Source organism: Syngnathoides biaculeatus, chromosome 17 (assembly GCF_019802595.1).
Source record: "Syngnathoides biaculeatus isolate LvHL_M chromosome 17, ASM1980259v1, whole genome shotgun sequence".
Taxonomy (NCBI): domain Eukaryota; kingdom Metazoa; phylum Chordata; class Actinopteri; order Syngnathiformes; family Syngnathidae; genus Syngnathoides; species Syngnathoides biaculeatus.
In genome coordinates, this window is record NC_084656.1 from 3,571,836 (window position 1) to 3,586,361 (window position 14,526).

The 14,526-nt window shown below is 39.6% G+C and overlaps 1 protein-coding gene across 1 annotated transcript; it reads left to right on the plus strand.

The window, feature by feature from the left end:
- The first annotated feature begins 18 nt into the window (after positions 1–18).
- On the plus strand, positions 19–14,470 carry nadk2 (NAD kinase 2, mitochondrial). Its single transcript, XM_061800816.1, has 12 exons — positions 19–771; positions 1,623–1,711; positions 1,822–1,910; positions 3,695–3,776; positions 4,790–4,873; positions 7,403–7,542; positions 10,286–10,379; positions 10,466–10,561; positions 11,017–11,072; positions 13,138–13,191; positions 13,260–13,383; positions 13,462–14,470. The coding sequence occupies exons 1-12, from the start codon at positions 553–555 to the stop codon at positions 13,598–13,600; spliced, it is 1,266 nt and encodes a 421-aa protein (XP_061656800.1). The 5' UTR covers positions 19–552; the 3' UTR covers positions 13,601–14,470.
- The last annotated feature ends 56 nt before the right edge of the window (positions 14,471–14,526 follow it).

A 14,526-nucleotide genomic window follows, 5' to 3' on the forward strand; every position in this document is an offset into this window, starting at 1 on the left:
CCCTGTGGATACGTCATTACGTAGGAAAATACGTGCTGGGTTGGTTTGTACGTGATGTTTTACGCCGTCTTGATTTCCATAGTTGTTTAGGAATTCTACTTTTTGCAGTTGTGTATTAGAGTCTGTGCAACAAGATGAAATCCAGTTGTTAATCAATCATGAGTTTTGTGGTTTACGAATTTTAAGCAATGTGCTAGTCGTTTATAGCTTTGTATTCCTCGTAACGTAGGACTAGCTTGTACACTTGACAAAGGGCACGATAACTGACCTCGTTAGTTAAATGAAGCTTTAGTCCACTGATGTTGCACGTTAGCGAAGTGACTGGAGAACTATTAAAACTAGGTTCTAAACAGTTACTATACGCCTGTAAATTTGGTTGACCTTCCAAACTCAAGTGTGTACTCCCACGTCTTGAATAGAGAGTCGTAACTACAGATGGGTTCCTTGACATGAGGCGCCCTGTAGGAAAGTACTCGTAGCAGCGATTAGGCGCGTCACACAGCAAGTCACTCAGGGGACTTTTATTTGAGCGATTTTGCATTTGGCAAAGTGATGCCTCGCCGTTCTGTGGTGAAGTTGGTGTGCTTTGGGAGTCACGTGGCGAGTGCCCGCAGTTGCCGACTTCACATTTCGTCGTGTAATTTATCAACGAAATCGACAGATGGCTTCAAACCGGCAAAGGTGGCAGTCGTGACCAAAACGACCCGATATGAGTTCGAACAGCAGCGTTATCGTTATGCAGGACTGTCTGAGGAGGATCTAAAGCACCTGGTGAGACTATGTTCCTTCATCATTTTCAAGTAATTTGCTCAGTAACGGTAAAAACGGCCCAGTGTATTTTCTTTCAAGGCAGTTATCCATCAGAACAAACACAGTAGAGTCAGTTGTCCGAAAGAAGTTTAATAATTTCAATGTTTGACACTAAGAGGCATTTAGTCTTTTTTTTTTTGGGGGGGGGGGGGGAGCATACTGTCCTTCTTCGTCACTCAAGCTGCCTTTGCCAGTGGAGAATGTTGCAATACACCAGAGGGATCTGTAAGATGAAGTGCCAGGATGAGGCAGCTATTTTGCGTTCTCCCAATTACAGACAGCAAAAGAAATCTTCCCAATGTATGAATATGGATGAACATATACTTAAAGCCAGACATAAATACACACTGTGCAAAAACACACATTTCCATGTTTATTTATTTATTTTTTTTTGTCTCAATACGATGTCAAATAAGACTAAATCACCAAAATTGTTTGATTTTGTTAAATGCCACAAAAGTGAGAATTAGGATCATTTATCAACAACAATAAACACGTTTTTTTTATGAAGCTCTTTATCATTACCGTTATGCACTTTTTCTTCAAAAGGCTACCAACATTTTTTCAATTTAAGTATTGGGTTTCCTAAGAATGCCTGCAATTTTAAATAATCAGTGATGTTTTAAAAATAGGCCTTTAAGGATGTCCTGTGGAGCATGGGAGGCATTTACCCACATACAAGTAAAGTGGCATTAAAAAAAAAAAAAGTAAAATAGGTTGTCTTTACTGTTATTGATCAAATTGTGTGGCCCTCTAACCTATTGGTTAATGCTAATTAAAAGTACCTTTTTATGACTTTTAATGTTTTACAGCTTGCCATGAAGGGTTCCAGCTACAGTGGCTTACTGGAAAGACACAACATCCACACTAACAACGTGGAGCATATTGTGAAAAGCCTGCAGTAAGATTTTCCCCAAAGACATAACAATTACATTTGTCTGTTGAGATGGAATTTTTGCTTTCTTGCTGCTACAGTGCTTGTGTTTGAAAGGCATTTTAAAATGTTTATAGGAAAGAAGGAATTGAAGTTCAAGTGGTGAAAAGGGGTGAATATGATACAGAAGTAGTGCAATGGGCGGATGCCATTATTTCGGCTGGAGGTAAGAATGCTTTGGGTTACATTTGATTCTACGTTGATAGACTGGCAGTTAATGAATAATTAGAATAATCTAGGAATATCGCGATATTCACCCAGGCAAATTATCGTTGCTGATATTTGGAATTTTGAGGCATTTCTGCATCAGGCTTATTTATTTTTATTCCAATTGCTGATAGGAGAACACTTTGCAAATAATGTATTTAAATTTTTAATTAGTGCTATAAGTGAGGCTATCCCTATCCCTTGGAATTCCCTACGCTGTAGTTTAAAGGTCCACTGTCATGAAATGCATGATTTTTTTAGTATGTTATTAATGAAAAAGAGGCTGCCGAGAATGGACAATTCTGTTTTTTCACCACAAAACATGATTTTGACATATATGGCTTTTTGTAACTCCTGCCATGAAAATCCTCTTAAGGGATTTGTTTTTGGAAAGAAGCAGGAAAAGACGTTAACAAACAGCAGCAGCGCACTCAGGCAGGCTCGTCTGTTTATACGCATTTTACCTGTTGGAAGGTAGCGCTTTGTTCCTTTGTGTTAGCCAAAATGCCGGTTAGTTGTATTGCTGGATATTGTTCGAAAACTCGGGAGGATGGGTTTACTGTTCATATGGCTTTGTTGACAAGGCTGAGCTGGTGGGGAGGTGGTTTGGCCGGGCTCTTCCCCCACCGGCCACCGGGATCTGGGCACCCCACTTCGCACGTCGGCTCGCTGGCGACGGCTTGCGCGTCGGCTCCAAAGTGGAGGTGGTTTGGCCACGTGTGGGAGGAGAAAGGAGCTCTTCCTTCTGCCCAGCATGGGTCCTCCTAAGTACGCTACAAACTGTTGGGGAGTCTGTTATTACTTAGAAGTGATCCACATATCATCCAAATATGACTCAAAACAATAGGGTAATATTGCCCACTTCACTTGATTGTGAGATGTTCTCTTCTTCAAAAAGAGCTTCCGTGTTCAATAGCAAGTGCCACTACGTGTTTTCATTGTCGAATGTCCCAGTCTAACATCTGCTGCTGACACTGCAGGCAATATGGCGACCACATGAATGTCGAATAAGACTTCAGCAACTTTGCGCATGGATGACACGTTCTCCGCTCAGATTTATTTTTTCGTATAGACATTGAAGTGAATAATGTTATATGTATTTTTCATTACGATATCTATTTTAGAATGTTTCTAGACATGACAGTGGAGCTTAAACTTCCTTGTGTGTTTTTACACTTGTTGTTGTTACACACTTGGCCAATGATTCTAAATCTGATTCTGATTAATGTAAAACAATGATAACAAAGTAAGTTATGTTACCAAGTTTTTGAAAACCTTAGTGTGCTATGTATAAGTACGTTTTTACGTTTAAAATATGTGCCGCTGGACTTGGTTGAGCTACCTGCAGTTATTAGAATTTGAAAACAAAGATGTTCGTTGTCAAAAATAATAAAAATAATAATAATAACATGCTGGAACTCTGAAAACCTGTTTAAAGGTTTTTAAATAAAATAGATGACATTTGCATTACTCAGAATTTTGATGGCAATATTTTCCCTTTTACTGCAAATGAAAATTGGCTCTAAATGTCAGTTATTGGCCTTCTTGATGACAAATGTTCAGAATTGGTATCAGGTCTTAAAAAAAAAAGTATCCGTCTTTCTATAGATTATTCTTTTATCTTAATTCTTGTTCTTAATGGTAAATAAATACAAGGGCCCAAAACAGTCAAACATGCACAGGTTTCTGTTAACTTATGAAGATACACAATACATGTTCTCTAACTACAGTTTATTTTATTAGGGGATGGGACAATGCTGCTTGTTGCCAGTAAGGTTTTGAACAAGGACAAACCAGTTGTTGGCGTGAACACAGACCCCGAGAGGTACATCACACCACAGTTGGTAGCAACTGCTAAAGGATGTTAAAGAAGAAATCCAGTGCTTTGCATGAACCCTGTATCCAATAGGTCATATGATATGTACCCTTTTTTGACAATGTGATTCTAAATCCTCTCTCATTTAATAGTGTTTTGAGAAGATTTTTGTGGACAATTATGAATTTTCAGGGGCGCTGCCATTTTTGCTAGCCACATGATGTACGTGGGCATATGTGACATGTCCCGTGCCGTTCCAAACACTGGATTACATGGGACACCATTATGCCCAGTGCTGATTTCTCGGATGTATCCTCATCTGATGAAGAAATAGCAGTATCGGTTGATCGGGAAGACGGAGGAATACTTTACTACAGATTTGAACCTGTGGCTATAATTAATGTTGAATATTCAGATGGTTCTTCGGGTGGAATGGCGCGTAGCCTTTAGCCGAGCTTCAGTGGTGGCGGAGGCCTTTAGCCTAGCTTCGGTCTCTATGGCTAATGGCCTCCGCCGCCTGGAACATCGTCAGACTCTGTGTCTTTTCGCCCGAATACTCAACATTAATTACAGCCACAGGTTCAAATCTGTATGGAAGTATTCCTCCGTCTTCCCGATCAACCGATACTGCTAATTCTTCATCAGATGAGGATAAATCCGAGAAATCAGCACTGGGGATAATGGTGTCCCATGTAATCCAGTGTTTGGAACGGCACGGTACAAGTCACATACGCCCACGTACATCATGTGACTCGCGAAAATGGCAGCGCCCCTGAAAATTCGTAATTGTCAATAAAAATCTTCTCAAAACACTAATAATTGAGAGAGGATTTAACATCACATTGTCAAAATAGGGTATATATTACATGAGCTATTGATACATTTTTCATGCAAAGCACTGGATTTCCCCTTTGAATAACATAAAGCATTGTTTTTTTTTTCTTTTCTGACTTGGCTATAAGTTTATGTAGCATCCCTGCAATTAAAAATTCTAAATGGTTTACATTCTCTCTCCACTAAAGGTCAGAAGGTCATCTGTGCTTGCCTGTAAAATACACTCGTAAATTCCCAGAGGCACTGGGGAAACTCTGCCGTGGTGAGTTCAGGTGCGTATTTTATCAAAGATATATTGATTTCGTGGTCAGCTGTTAATTCTATAATCTAACGTTAGACATCACCTTCATGGAGCTGTTTAGTCTTAATTTGTTAAAATATATTTCACCCTGTGTGTAAAAAGTTTCTTCGTGTCTTAAATGTAGACAGTACTGTTGTTTCGTGAATGCTGGTTTCTTTCAGTGAGGACACAATTCTGATTTTATTTGGCTCTCAAGATGCAAAATTCAGATTTGGATCATGGCAATGTATCGAAAAAAGGAACGCTAAGTTTCAGAATCAGGCCTTTTTCCAACCGCGTATGAAAAATCGAGTCCATATCAAGTATCAGCCATTGCGAGTGTGACGCAAACGTGCACATAAGATATACTAAGTCAATGAAAGCTTCATGTTATCGAAATACTGGGGTGTGGTAACCCCTAACCCTGTGAAATCTGTGATTTTTAAATATATTAACTCCTCCCACACTCTGAATTCTTTAGAATAAACAGTTAAACATATTAAAACACACTTTAAGTATTCCAAAGCGAAGTCTCACATTTTTTACTGTCATGACATGCGAGAACTATGGTATACCATAACTTCAAAAAAAAAAGAAAAGACTCACAGAGTTATCAAAATAAGAAGCAAAGTGTCTTTCTTTAAAGCTGGTTATTTACAGAGATTAGTAGTAAAGTGCTAAATTTACACTGTTACAGATACTCAAGTAACGTTATGGGTAAATTGTACTTGTCAATGTAGTTTTAATGAAACATACTTTTTACTTTTACTCAAGTATTTACGTTAGGAAGCAACAGTAGATTTACTCGGTTACAATAACCTACATGCTACTTGCTTTTTCATGACTTACATTTTTTACTTCCGCTTGAGGCGCCGTTGTGCGAATCCATCACCATTACAACAGTGATGTTTGACTCGGCAATGAAAGGACGCAAAGGCACATGGCGCACAAAATGTTCGATTGGGTTTTGCAGGCCAATTTGTGTGTTGTGACAGCAGCATGCTTGCATGCAGCTTTAACATGCAGTGTAATTTTGTCACTGCTCAATCTTGGTTGTATCATCTTATTTGTAATTTGAGAAAACAGCTTGCTGTAGTTTGCAAATTTTTTGCTGTAGATATGTGAACATAAGCACTATTTTATGGTCGCATGTAACAGTTAACCATACACCTTGTATTCTCTCTCTGTCTCTCTCTCTCTCTCTTTCTCTCTCTCTCTCTCTCTCTCTCTCTCTCTCAACCTCTATTAAGCAAACACCTTCATTCACTCATGTATATGGATAAAGTGAATCTTTCTGTAAGGGAAAAATGCATTTTTTTTTTTTTTTACACCTAAAAACTGAAAGTTGTGTATGTGTACTCCCATTGATCATGAGTTTGAATATGTCATTACTTCTGAACACAGTCACACACCAGTTACAAGGAGAAGTACATCCTTGGCAACCAGATTTTTTTATTTTACTTGAATTTAATTTTAGCAGGTAAAGACCAATCAAAACACATCTCTTTTATTGTAATTGTGACCTGGCCAAAAAGGCACCAAGTCAAACATGAAGTCCAACACAATCAGCTTCAAGGTTTTTTTCACCTACTCTCTTAAAAAGATATTTAAAGGTCTACCGACATCCCTATATACATTTATAATAGATATTGTTATGAAAACTACATATAATATTATTCACTTCAATGTCTATAAGGAAAAAAAATGAGACGAGTGTGTCATTCATGCGCAAAGTTGCAGATGCCACACTGGGACAGTCTCCATTGAGAAGACGCTGTGCCACCTGCAATGGGAGACGAACAACAGAGATTTTTGGATCTGAGAAAATCGCTCCCTTTGTACTTCTATTTTATTGTTTTGCGTTGTATTGTGTGTTTGTGTGTGATTAAATTGTTGCCAAATGGTTTGTTATATGTTGCTGGTTTGACCAAGGGGATTTTTTCTAATTTCACATGTAACATATGCTATAAACTGTGAGAAAAATTTGTCCCCCACAACTGTTTTTATTTATTTTTTTATTTTTAATTTATTTTATTTTATTTATTTATTTTCATAGCTCTATACATACCTACCTGTCATTTGGAACCCACAAAGCTCTTGTCCTTTGCACCTGTGCAATCCATTTTTCACATTCAGGAATATCGTGGACCAAAACCTTCTCCAGAATGCTTAGGACCCCAGACTGGACCAAAGTTTCATCTTATAGCAAGCCAATTACACGAGACACACAGCTAAAATAACAGAGTGGCTTCAGAACAATTCCGTGACTGTTTTTGAATGGTCCAGCCACAGCCCTGACTTCAACTCAGTTGATTATGTCTGGAGAGACCTGAAAACCCTGGTAGTTGTCTCTACTCTTTTTACTGACTGGCAATCAGTCCAGGGTGTAGTCTTTATTTCTCAAAGTGAGTTGCAATTGGTTCCAGCTTCATGCAATACTGAACAGGATAAGGAATGGAAAATGGATGGATACTAGACTAAGGGAGCAAATCTGAGCTCACCTTCTTTGTACTACATTCAGGTGGCAGTGGCGTCAGAGGATTCGACTGCACCTTGAGGGCACCGGAATAAATCCCACTCCACTAGATCTGCATGAACAGCAGCTGAGCCTGGAGCAGCACAGCCAGGCCCACCGCATCACCACCATGAACAACCAGCAGAGTAAATATTTGCATTATGTGACCCTCCACTACACTTGAAAATTTCTTAATCCTACAGTGCTATGGAGCAGTATTTGGCCTATTCTCAAATTATTATTATTTTGCATAGTTTCCCCAACTGATGATTTTAGGATTAAACATCTATTCAAAGCTATTTGGCCCCATTTAGCCATCCATCCACATTCTGAGCTGCTAATCCTCATTAGGTCACCTGAGTGCTGGCGCCTATCCCAGCTAACTTTGGACCGGAGGCAGGGAACACCCTGAACTGGTCACCAGCCAATCGCAGGGCACATAGAGACAGACAACAGTCATGCTCATAATCACACTGAGGCAGATGCTCATAATCAAACTGAGGCAGATGCTGTGAACGGTTGTTCACCGTGCCACCCACGCTCTCAATATGTTGTTAAAGTTGTTTGTTGTTTCAAACTTGTGTAGCGGATATGGCGGTGCCACAGGGACTGCCAATCACATGATACCTGTGACAATGCCTGGTGTACATCACCTTAATCTAATTAGCAGCTTCCTGACAAATGTTTATTCTTGGGTTCAAAGACTCCTTCCCCAACCAAAAGTTTGAGGGACACACCCTCCAAGAAGACTACTTGGTTAATATTCAAACATGAACATTAGGCGCTGTTGAGGGGAACTCCAGCCAGTGGACTTGCTTTTGATGTCCGTTAAGTAGGGTTAGGGTTGGATGAAAAGTGCATTTTGATATCTTAAGTCATCTGTAGAAATATTCCAAATGTCTCCCAATCAATGCATGTTTTGGGGGTGTGGGAGGAAACTGTAGTGCCTGGAGAAAAGTCACGCTTACATAGGGAGAACATGCAAAGCACACTAAACTTGATAACTAGTTGGGCCACCCTCGGCAGCAAAAAATTAAATTGTTTTCTATAACTGGCTGTGATTCTTTAACATCTGTGTTGAGATATTTTCCTCCATCTTTCCTTGCAGAATTGGTTGAATTCAGCAACACTGGAGGGTTTTCGAACATAATGGCTTTTTTAAGGTCATGCCACAGCATTCAAATGGATTGAAGTTTGGATTTAGTGAGGCCACTCCGAAGCCATTTTGATTTGTAAACCATCCAGAAGTGAACTTGCTGTTGTGTTTTGGATTCTTGCCCTACTGCAGAACTCGTGTGCTTCAGCTAGAGGTCACGAATTAATGGTTGAATGTTCTCATTCATTTTTGGGTAAAGAGCAACATTCATGGGTACATCAGTCACAGCAAGTTGTCAAGGTCCTGAAGGGGTAAATCAACACCAGAACTTCACCTACTACCACCATGTTTGACTAATTCTTGTCCTGAAATGTTGTTACATTTATGCCAGCTAGAACAAGACAAACTGAAAGTTGGGAATTCTTCCAATTTTATTTATTTATGTACTTTACAACTAGAACTAGCCTTTACGTTTAGCAGTCACTGTGATTTGACGGGCGCACCATCGCACTCGCAAATTTGCACAGTCGAGCATAAAAAATCCCACAGGTAAAATTTGTTTCAAGTAAAAATACATAATTGAAAGACGTGGCTTATTCTGTGAAGTCTTGACATCAATTTACGTGTTAATTTAATAAATGTTGGTAACAAAACAAGCCTAATCCTAAACAATCAGTATTCACCCGCAAACAGGAAATGCAAGTTAACCGTACTGAGCACATTCAAAAGTTATGCCAAAAGCACATGTTCCGAGCTTCTTCACGTACTGCGAGCGCATTTATGTCAAAAGTCATCAAGATCATGAGCCATGTCAAAGGAAATTCAGTTACACTGAAAACATTTCTGTGATATAACACAGGTAATGTTTCAGTATCTAACTATAATAAATATGAGATTGTGATTTACTTTGACTTGATCTAAATTCTAATGTTAGACTATAGACTATATTTAGTTTTGCAACTGAATATCTATTGACCTATAAAATGTCTGTCTCAGTGTGTGCAGTGTCAATAAATTATGATTATGGTAACATCTACATATTCGGGTATAACATCTCAGTAAGTTATTTTAAGGTCTTGAGATTTCATCCCTAATCACACCAGCAGCTTTATATATGCGGGAATTACTGATCAATATGAGTGGCTGCTTTTAGTCAGCGGTGCTTTTTGCTTTTGGAAGTCTGCCATAGAGACGTTTGTTGTAAAGTCTCTCCCTTAATAATGAGTCAGGAAAACCAAGGCAAGGAAGGCCTGCAGTTCTTTCGACGTTTTCCTGGCTTCCTTTTAGCATCCTGGATGAGTTGTCGCTGTGGTGTTGGTGTTTTTTTTTTAGTTTTTTTTTTTTTATCCCACTTCCATGTTTTGTATATTTTTTTCAAGATAGGTATTTTTTGCAGGCGTTATGGCATTTTTTGAAGGCTTTTGACATTTTGGCTGATTTAATTTTGTTAAGCTGAAGTGATTTCTTGATTTAACAGTTCTGGAAATAATCAAACTTTGGTGTGGTCAGTAAATAATGAACTTGGCTTTACAAAAAATGTGATTAGCCACAGTTTATTCATGATTCAACAATGCAGTGGGGGTGGGGCAATTATATATATATATATATATATATATAAATATATATATATTTTTTTTACACAGGACCAGATACCTTTGAAGTTTTTTTTCCCTCTTTAAATTTTATCAACATTTACAAAACTATGTCGCATTTTTACCTAGTTATGCAACTATGCAAAAAAATAATTTGTCATGGCACTGTTTGTTCTCTTCTTCCTTTCGATCATTTCACAGGGACTGGAACACTGAATGAAAGTTTCCTCAAGCCCAGTCTTCTCCCTGTCAGGAGCCTGAACGAAATCTTCATCGGAGAATCTCTGTCCTCTAGGTGTGACCAATATGCTCACCTGCTACATTACTCATCTTGGCTGTCCGCATGAGCCCAATCATTTCTTTAACTTGTTATTCCTCCAGGGCATCCTACTATGAGATTTCTGTCGATGACGGTCCGTGGGAAAAGCAGAAGAGTTCAGGGCTCAGCATTTGCACAGGAACCGGGTCCAAAGCCTGGTAGTCAAACTTATGTGTGTTGGAGTATGTGCGTGTGGGGGGATGTCCAGAATTGTGACACAAAGATTGCTACAGAAGCATTGTGGCTTGTCATTATGCTTTTCAACAAATTCTGTGCCCATTAGTTTCGAGTGATTTCAGTGACAGTTGTGGCTTATTAATGTTACCTATGTTGCGTATACAAAGAAATGGACATTTTATCCACGGTGAAATTAACCGTAAATTTCACTGATGTTCTTGGTCTGATTTACTAAATCCAGCACAGGGTGTCCTGAATCTCTACTGGGTACAAGTAAAGTCCCAGACAATTTAGCTCTTAGGATCATTGGGACACACAAACTCCTTCACCACGATACGGTGATGGCTCCAGAAAGGGGCCATTGTAGTTCAAAATTGTTTCCATCCATTATCGAAGCCTTGTTTTTATTTAGTTTTTTTTTTTTTTTTGTCTACAGGTCATATAATATCAACAAAATTGCAGAGCAAGCAGTAAATGAGATCCTGAAAATAGGTAATCAGTTTCACATCTTTGAAAGAAAACTACACTGAATTGCTAAAAGTACACTCAGTGTCTGAGTTACGACTTAAATCAGTTGCAACAAACCAGTCGTAAATTGGAGCATATACAAAATAGCCAACACAAGGGTTATACTTCATCCATCCATCGTTCCATCCATTTTCTGAACCGCTTATCCTCACAAGGGTCGCAGGAGTGCTGGAGCTAATCCCACCTGTCATCGGGCAGGGTACAAGCTGAACTTGTAGCCAGCCAATTGTATTCATTTTTATCATTTTGTCTTAGTTTTTTTTAATATACTATTCTCAAGTGATGGAATTGACTTTTTTCCCCCCATACTCCATAATCACTTTCATCTTCGTCCCAGTGTCTTCCTTGGTTTCTTGGTGGAATTGCAATCAGATGACTCAGACTTCCTCTTGGGGATGATGATTTACAGTAAACGAATATAAAATTGTACTGTGTAAAGAGAGATGCTACTGTGACTGAGTGTAGTGGTAGAATGCTGCTGTGAGTGAGAGATGCTGGGATGCTGAGCTGCCATAAATGTTGTACACGGTGCCGGGCTGCCACAACTATCTTACGTACTGCGCCGCTAGTAAAATCATATTTAATAGGCATCTGATGGACGTGCTCGTGAGTACGGATGTTTGTAACTCGCCTACGTCATAACTCGGATACTGATTGTATTTGGTCACCTGTCAATATGAGTTCAAGTCATATCCCGTTCTAAATCCTTGCTGCTATACTCTTTCCAGCTGTAACACCTTTCAACAAGGTTTAGGAGTGAGTTTATGTTTACATTTGTAAGGTCACAGACTGATTTTGGACTAGAAGGCGTGCCTCGAAATCAACTCAAAAATTTTCTTTCGGGTTGAAGGCAGGACTCCATATAGGCTGGCCAAGTTCATCTGCACCAAATTCTCCCATCTACAGTGCCTTGTGAAAGTATTTGTTGTTGATTCTTGACACAAAAATTACATTTGCTATCTTTATGTTTAAGGCCTAAAATGTGGCAAAAGGTTGAAAAGTTCAAGGGGCCGAATACTTTCACAAGGCATTGTATGCCTTTATGGACTTTGCTTTGTGGATTGGTGCACAGACATGTTGGAACAGGAAGTGGTAATCCCTAAACTGTTTGACTACTCTAAACCTCTTGGTGTGCTGAAGCATTCAGATTTCCTTTCACGCTGGAGATCAAGGGCTAATAATATTTTAGACGTTTCCAACTTTATGGCCACAGGTTGTAGATGACCCGTTCCTATTCGTACATGACACTGCGTCATTGCACAACTCATTGGTCACAGAACCGCAATTCAAATTTTGATGTAGATGAACTTTGACTAGGTGGCATGGTGGATCAGCTGGAAAGCATTGGCCTCATAGTTCTGAGGTCCCGGGTTCAATCCCGGACCCACCTATGTAGAGTTTGCATGTTCTCCCCGTGCCTGTGTGGGTTTTCGGCGGGCACTCCGGTTTCCTCCCAGATCCCAGAAACATGCGACATTAATAGGACACTCTAAATTTCCCCTAGGTGTGATTGTGCGGGCGGCTGTTTGTCTCCATCTGCCCTGCGATTAGCTTGCACCAGTTCAGGGTGTACCCCGCCTCCCGCCCGGTGACAGCTGGGATAGGGTCCAGCACTCCCTGCGACCCTTGTGAGGACAAGCTGGTAGGAACATGGATGGATGGAAGAACCTGTTTCTACTGGGCTACACAATTCTGACTTCAGCCCTTTAGAAAACTTGGATGAATTAGAATGGAGACATAGAGCCAGGCTTTATCAGCAAACATCAGTACGTAACCTCACAAATGTGCTTCTGGGGGAAAAAAAAATTCCTTATACACACTCCTAAACCTTCTGGAAAGCCTTTCCAGAAAGAGTTTATGATGTACTTTCAGAGAGTGGACCGATGTCATAGTAAATCCTATGGATTACGGATGGGATGTCACTTCAATTCATATCTAAGTCAAAGAGAGTGAATACTTTTGGCAATTTAGGGTCTGCATGCAGTAAACCACTAGCTTGCTGGCTAACCAATAATATCCTTTCTTCCAGGAAAGTGTCAAACGGGGCTTGCGATTCCACTCAACCTTAAATTCATTGAGAAGGGTGAGTTTCAAAAACACTATTATTCTTTAGTTTTTGTTTTTCTTCACCGCTTGTATTTGTGTGCGTAGTTACTGACAAATACAATGAATCACTGGTGTTCAATCCTGAGGAAAGGCGCTTGTTCTTCAGCATCCGAGAGCCAATTGTGAACCGGGTGTTCTCCAGCAGCCGGCAGAGAGGCTTTGCCAGCAAGTCAGTCGCTGACACTTGTTTGCCTCCTAACGGTGTGGTGTCCCAAGTGTTCCCTTGCTGAACTCTACTCTCTTTTAGGGTGTGCGTTCGCTCTCGCTGCTGGGACGCCTGCATGGTGGTGGACGGCGGGAGCTCATTTGAGTTTAACGATGGTGCCATTGCGACAATCAGCATGAGTGAGGATGATGAGCTCCGCACGGTAGTTCTGGATAACTGAGGGAAGCCGGGAGCACATTAGACAGTCTTCTTTTTAAACAAGGTTAAACTGCTACAGTACCGTTCTTTTGGAGAGTGGTTAAAGGGAAATACTGGATTTTTTTAACCTCTCCAATTTTTTTTTAATCCCTTGAGAAAAATGTCCCCCCCCTGGATTTTAGTCCTCATCCCAGTTATTTTGTCATGTCATCCCATGTAACGCTTGACTGAAATGTAGAGTATTTATGGAGATTGGGAAGATTCTCTATTCAGACTCTGTGATTACCAGGCAAAACCACAGATCAGTTGCCTGCATGGCAGCATGTGGCGTCTTGTGCAAAACTATGGATGAAAACTAGATCTTCCGCTGACTGGGAATTGTGTTCATGTACATTTAATTTCAAAATTGAGCAAAGTGCCGCCTACTGTGTGTTGTGCAATTTGGATGTGATATTTATTGCCTCTATTGTCTCCCTCCTATCTTTTCTATTTTGAAGGGAAAAGCACATAGGGGGAATTGTTTGAAAATTTATTTTTGGAACAATATTTTTGTAGTTGTGCTAGCATTTTAAAAAAAAATGCACTCCACACCAAGTGGGCCATTTTACTCCTTGTTTTAGGTCAAAATTTAAGTCGCAAAATGTACTGTTAAAACATGATTGAGATCTCTTTGTAATCAGGTGGAATTATTGTGGCTTTTTAAAAATGAATTACAGTATCTAACTTTTACCATTTTGAATCGCTCAATCTGATATATAGTATGGTGGATGTACTGTTTATTAAATCTGGAAGGGCTTCAAGAGTTTTTAAGTCACTATATTGTGATGTGCAACGTGCCATGTGGCTTTCCATTTAATGTTTTAAGTTTCATAAATGACTGTGAAAAATTAAATGTTTCATTCTTAAATCATTAGGATATCTACTTACACGAGATATGGTTGGTGCTTT

Bases quoted from the DNA above. Each gene is read 5' to 3' on its own strand.
- nadk2 (XM_061800816.1), top strand. From the start codon at position 553: ATGCCTCGCCGTTCTGTGGTGAAGTTGGTGTGCTTTGGGAGTCACGTG. The intron at 3,777-4,789 runs GTACATCACACC...TCTCCACTAAAG, and splicing joins GTGAACACAGACCCCGAGAG to GTCAGAAGGTCATCTGTGCT. The intron at 13,384-13,461 runs GTCAGTCGCTGA...ACTCTCTTTTAG, and splicing joins CAGAGAGGCTTTGCCAGCAA to GGTGTGCGTTCGCTCTCGCT.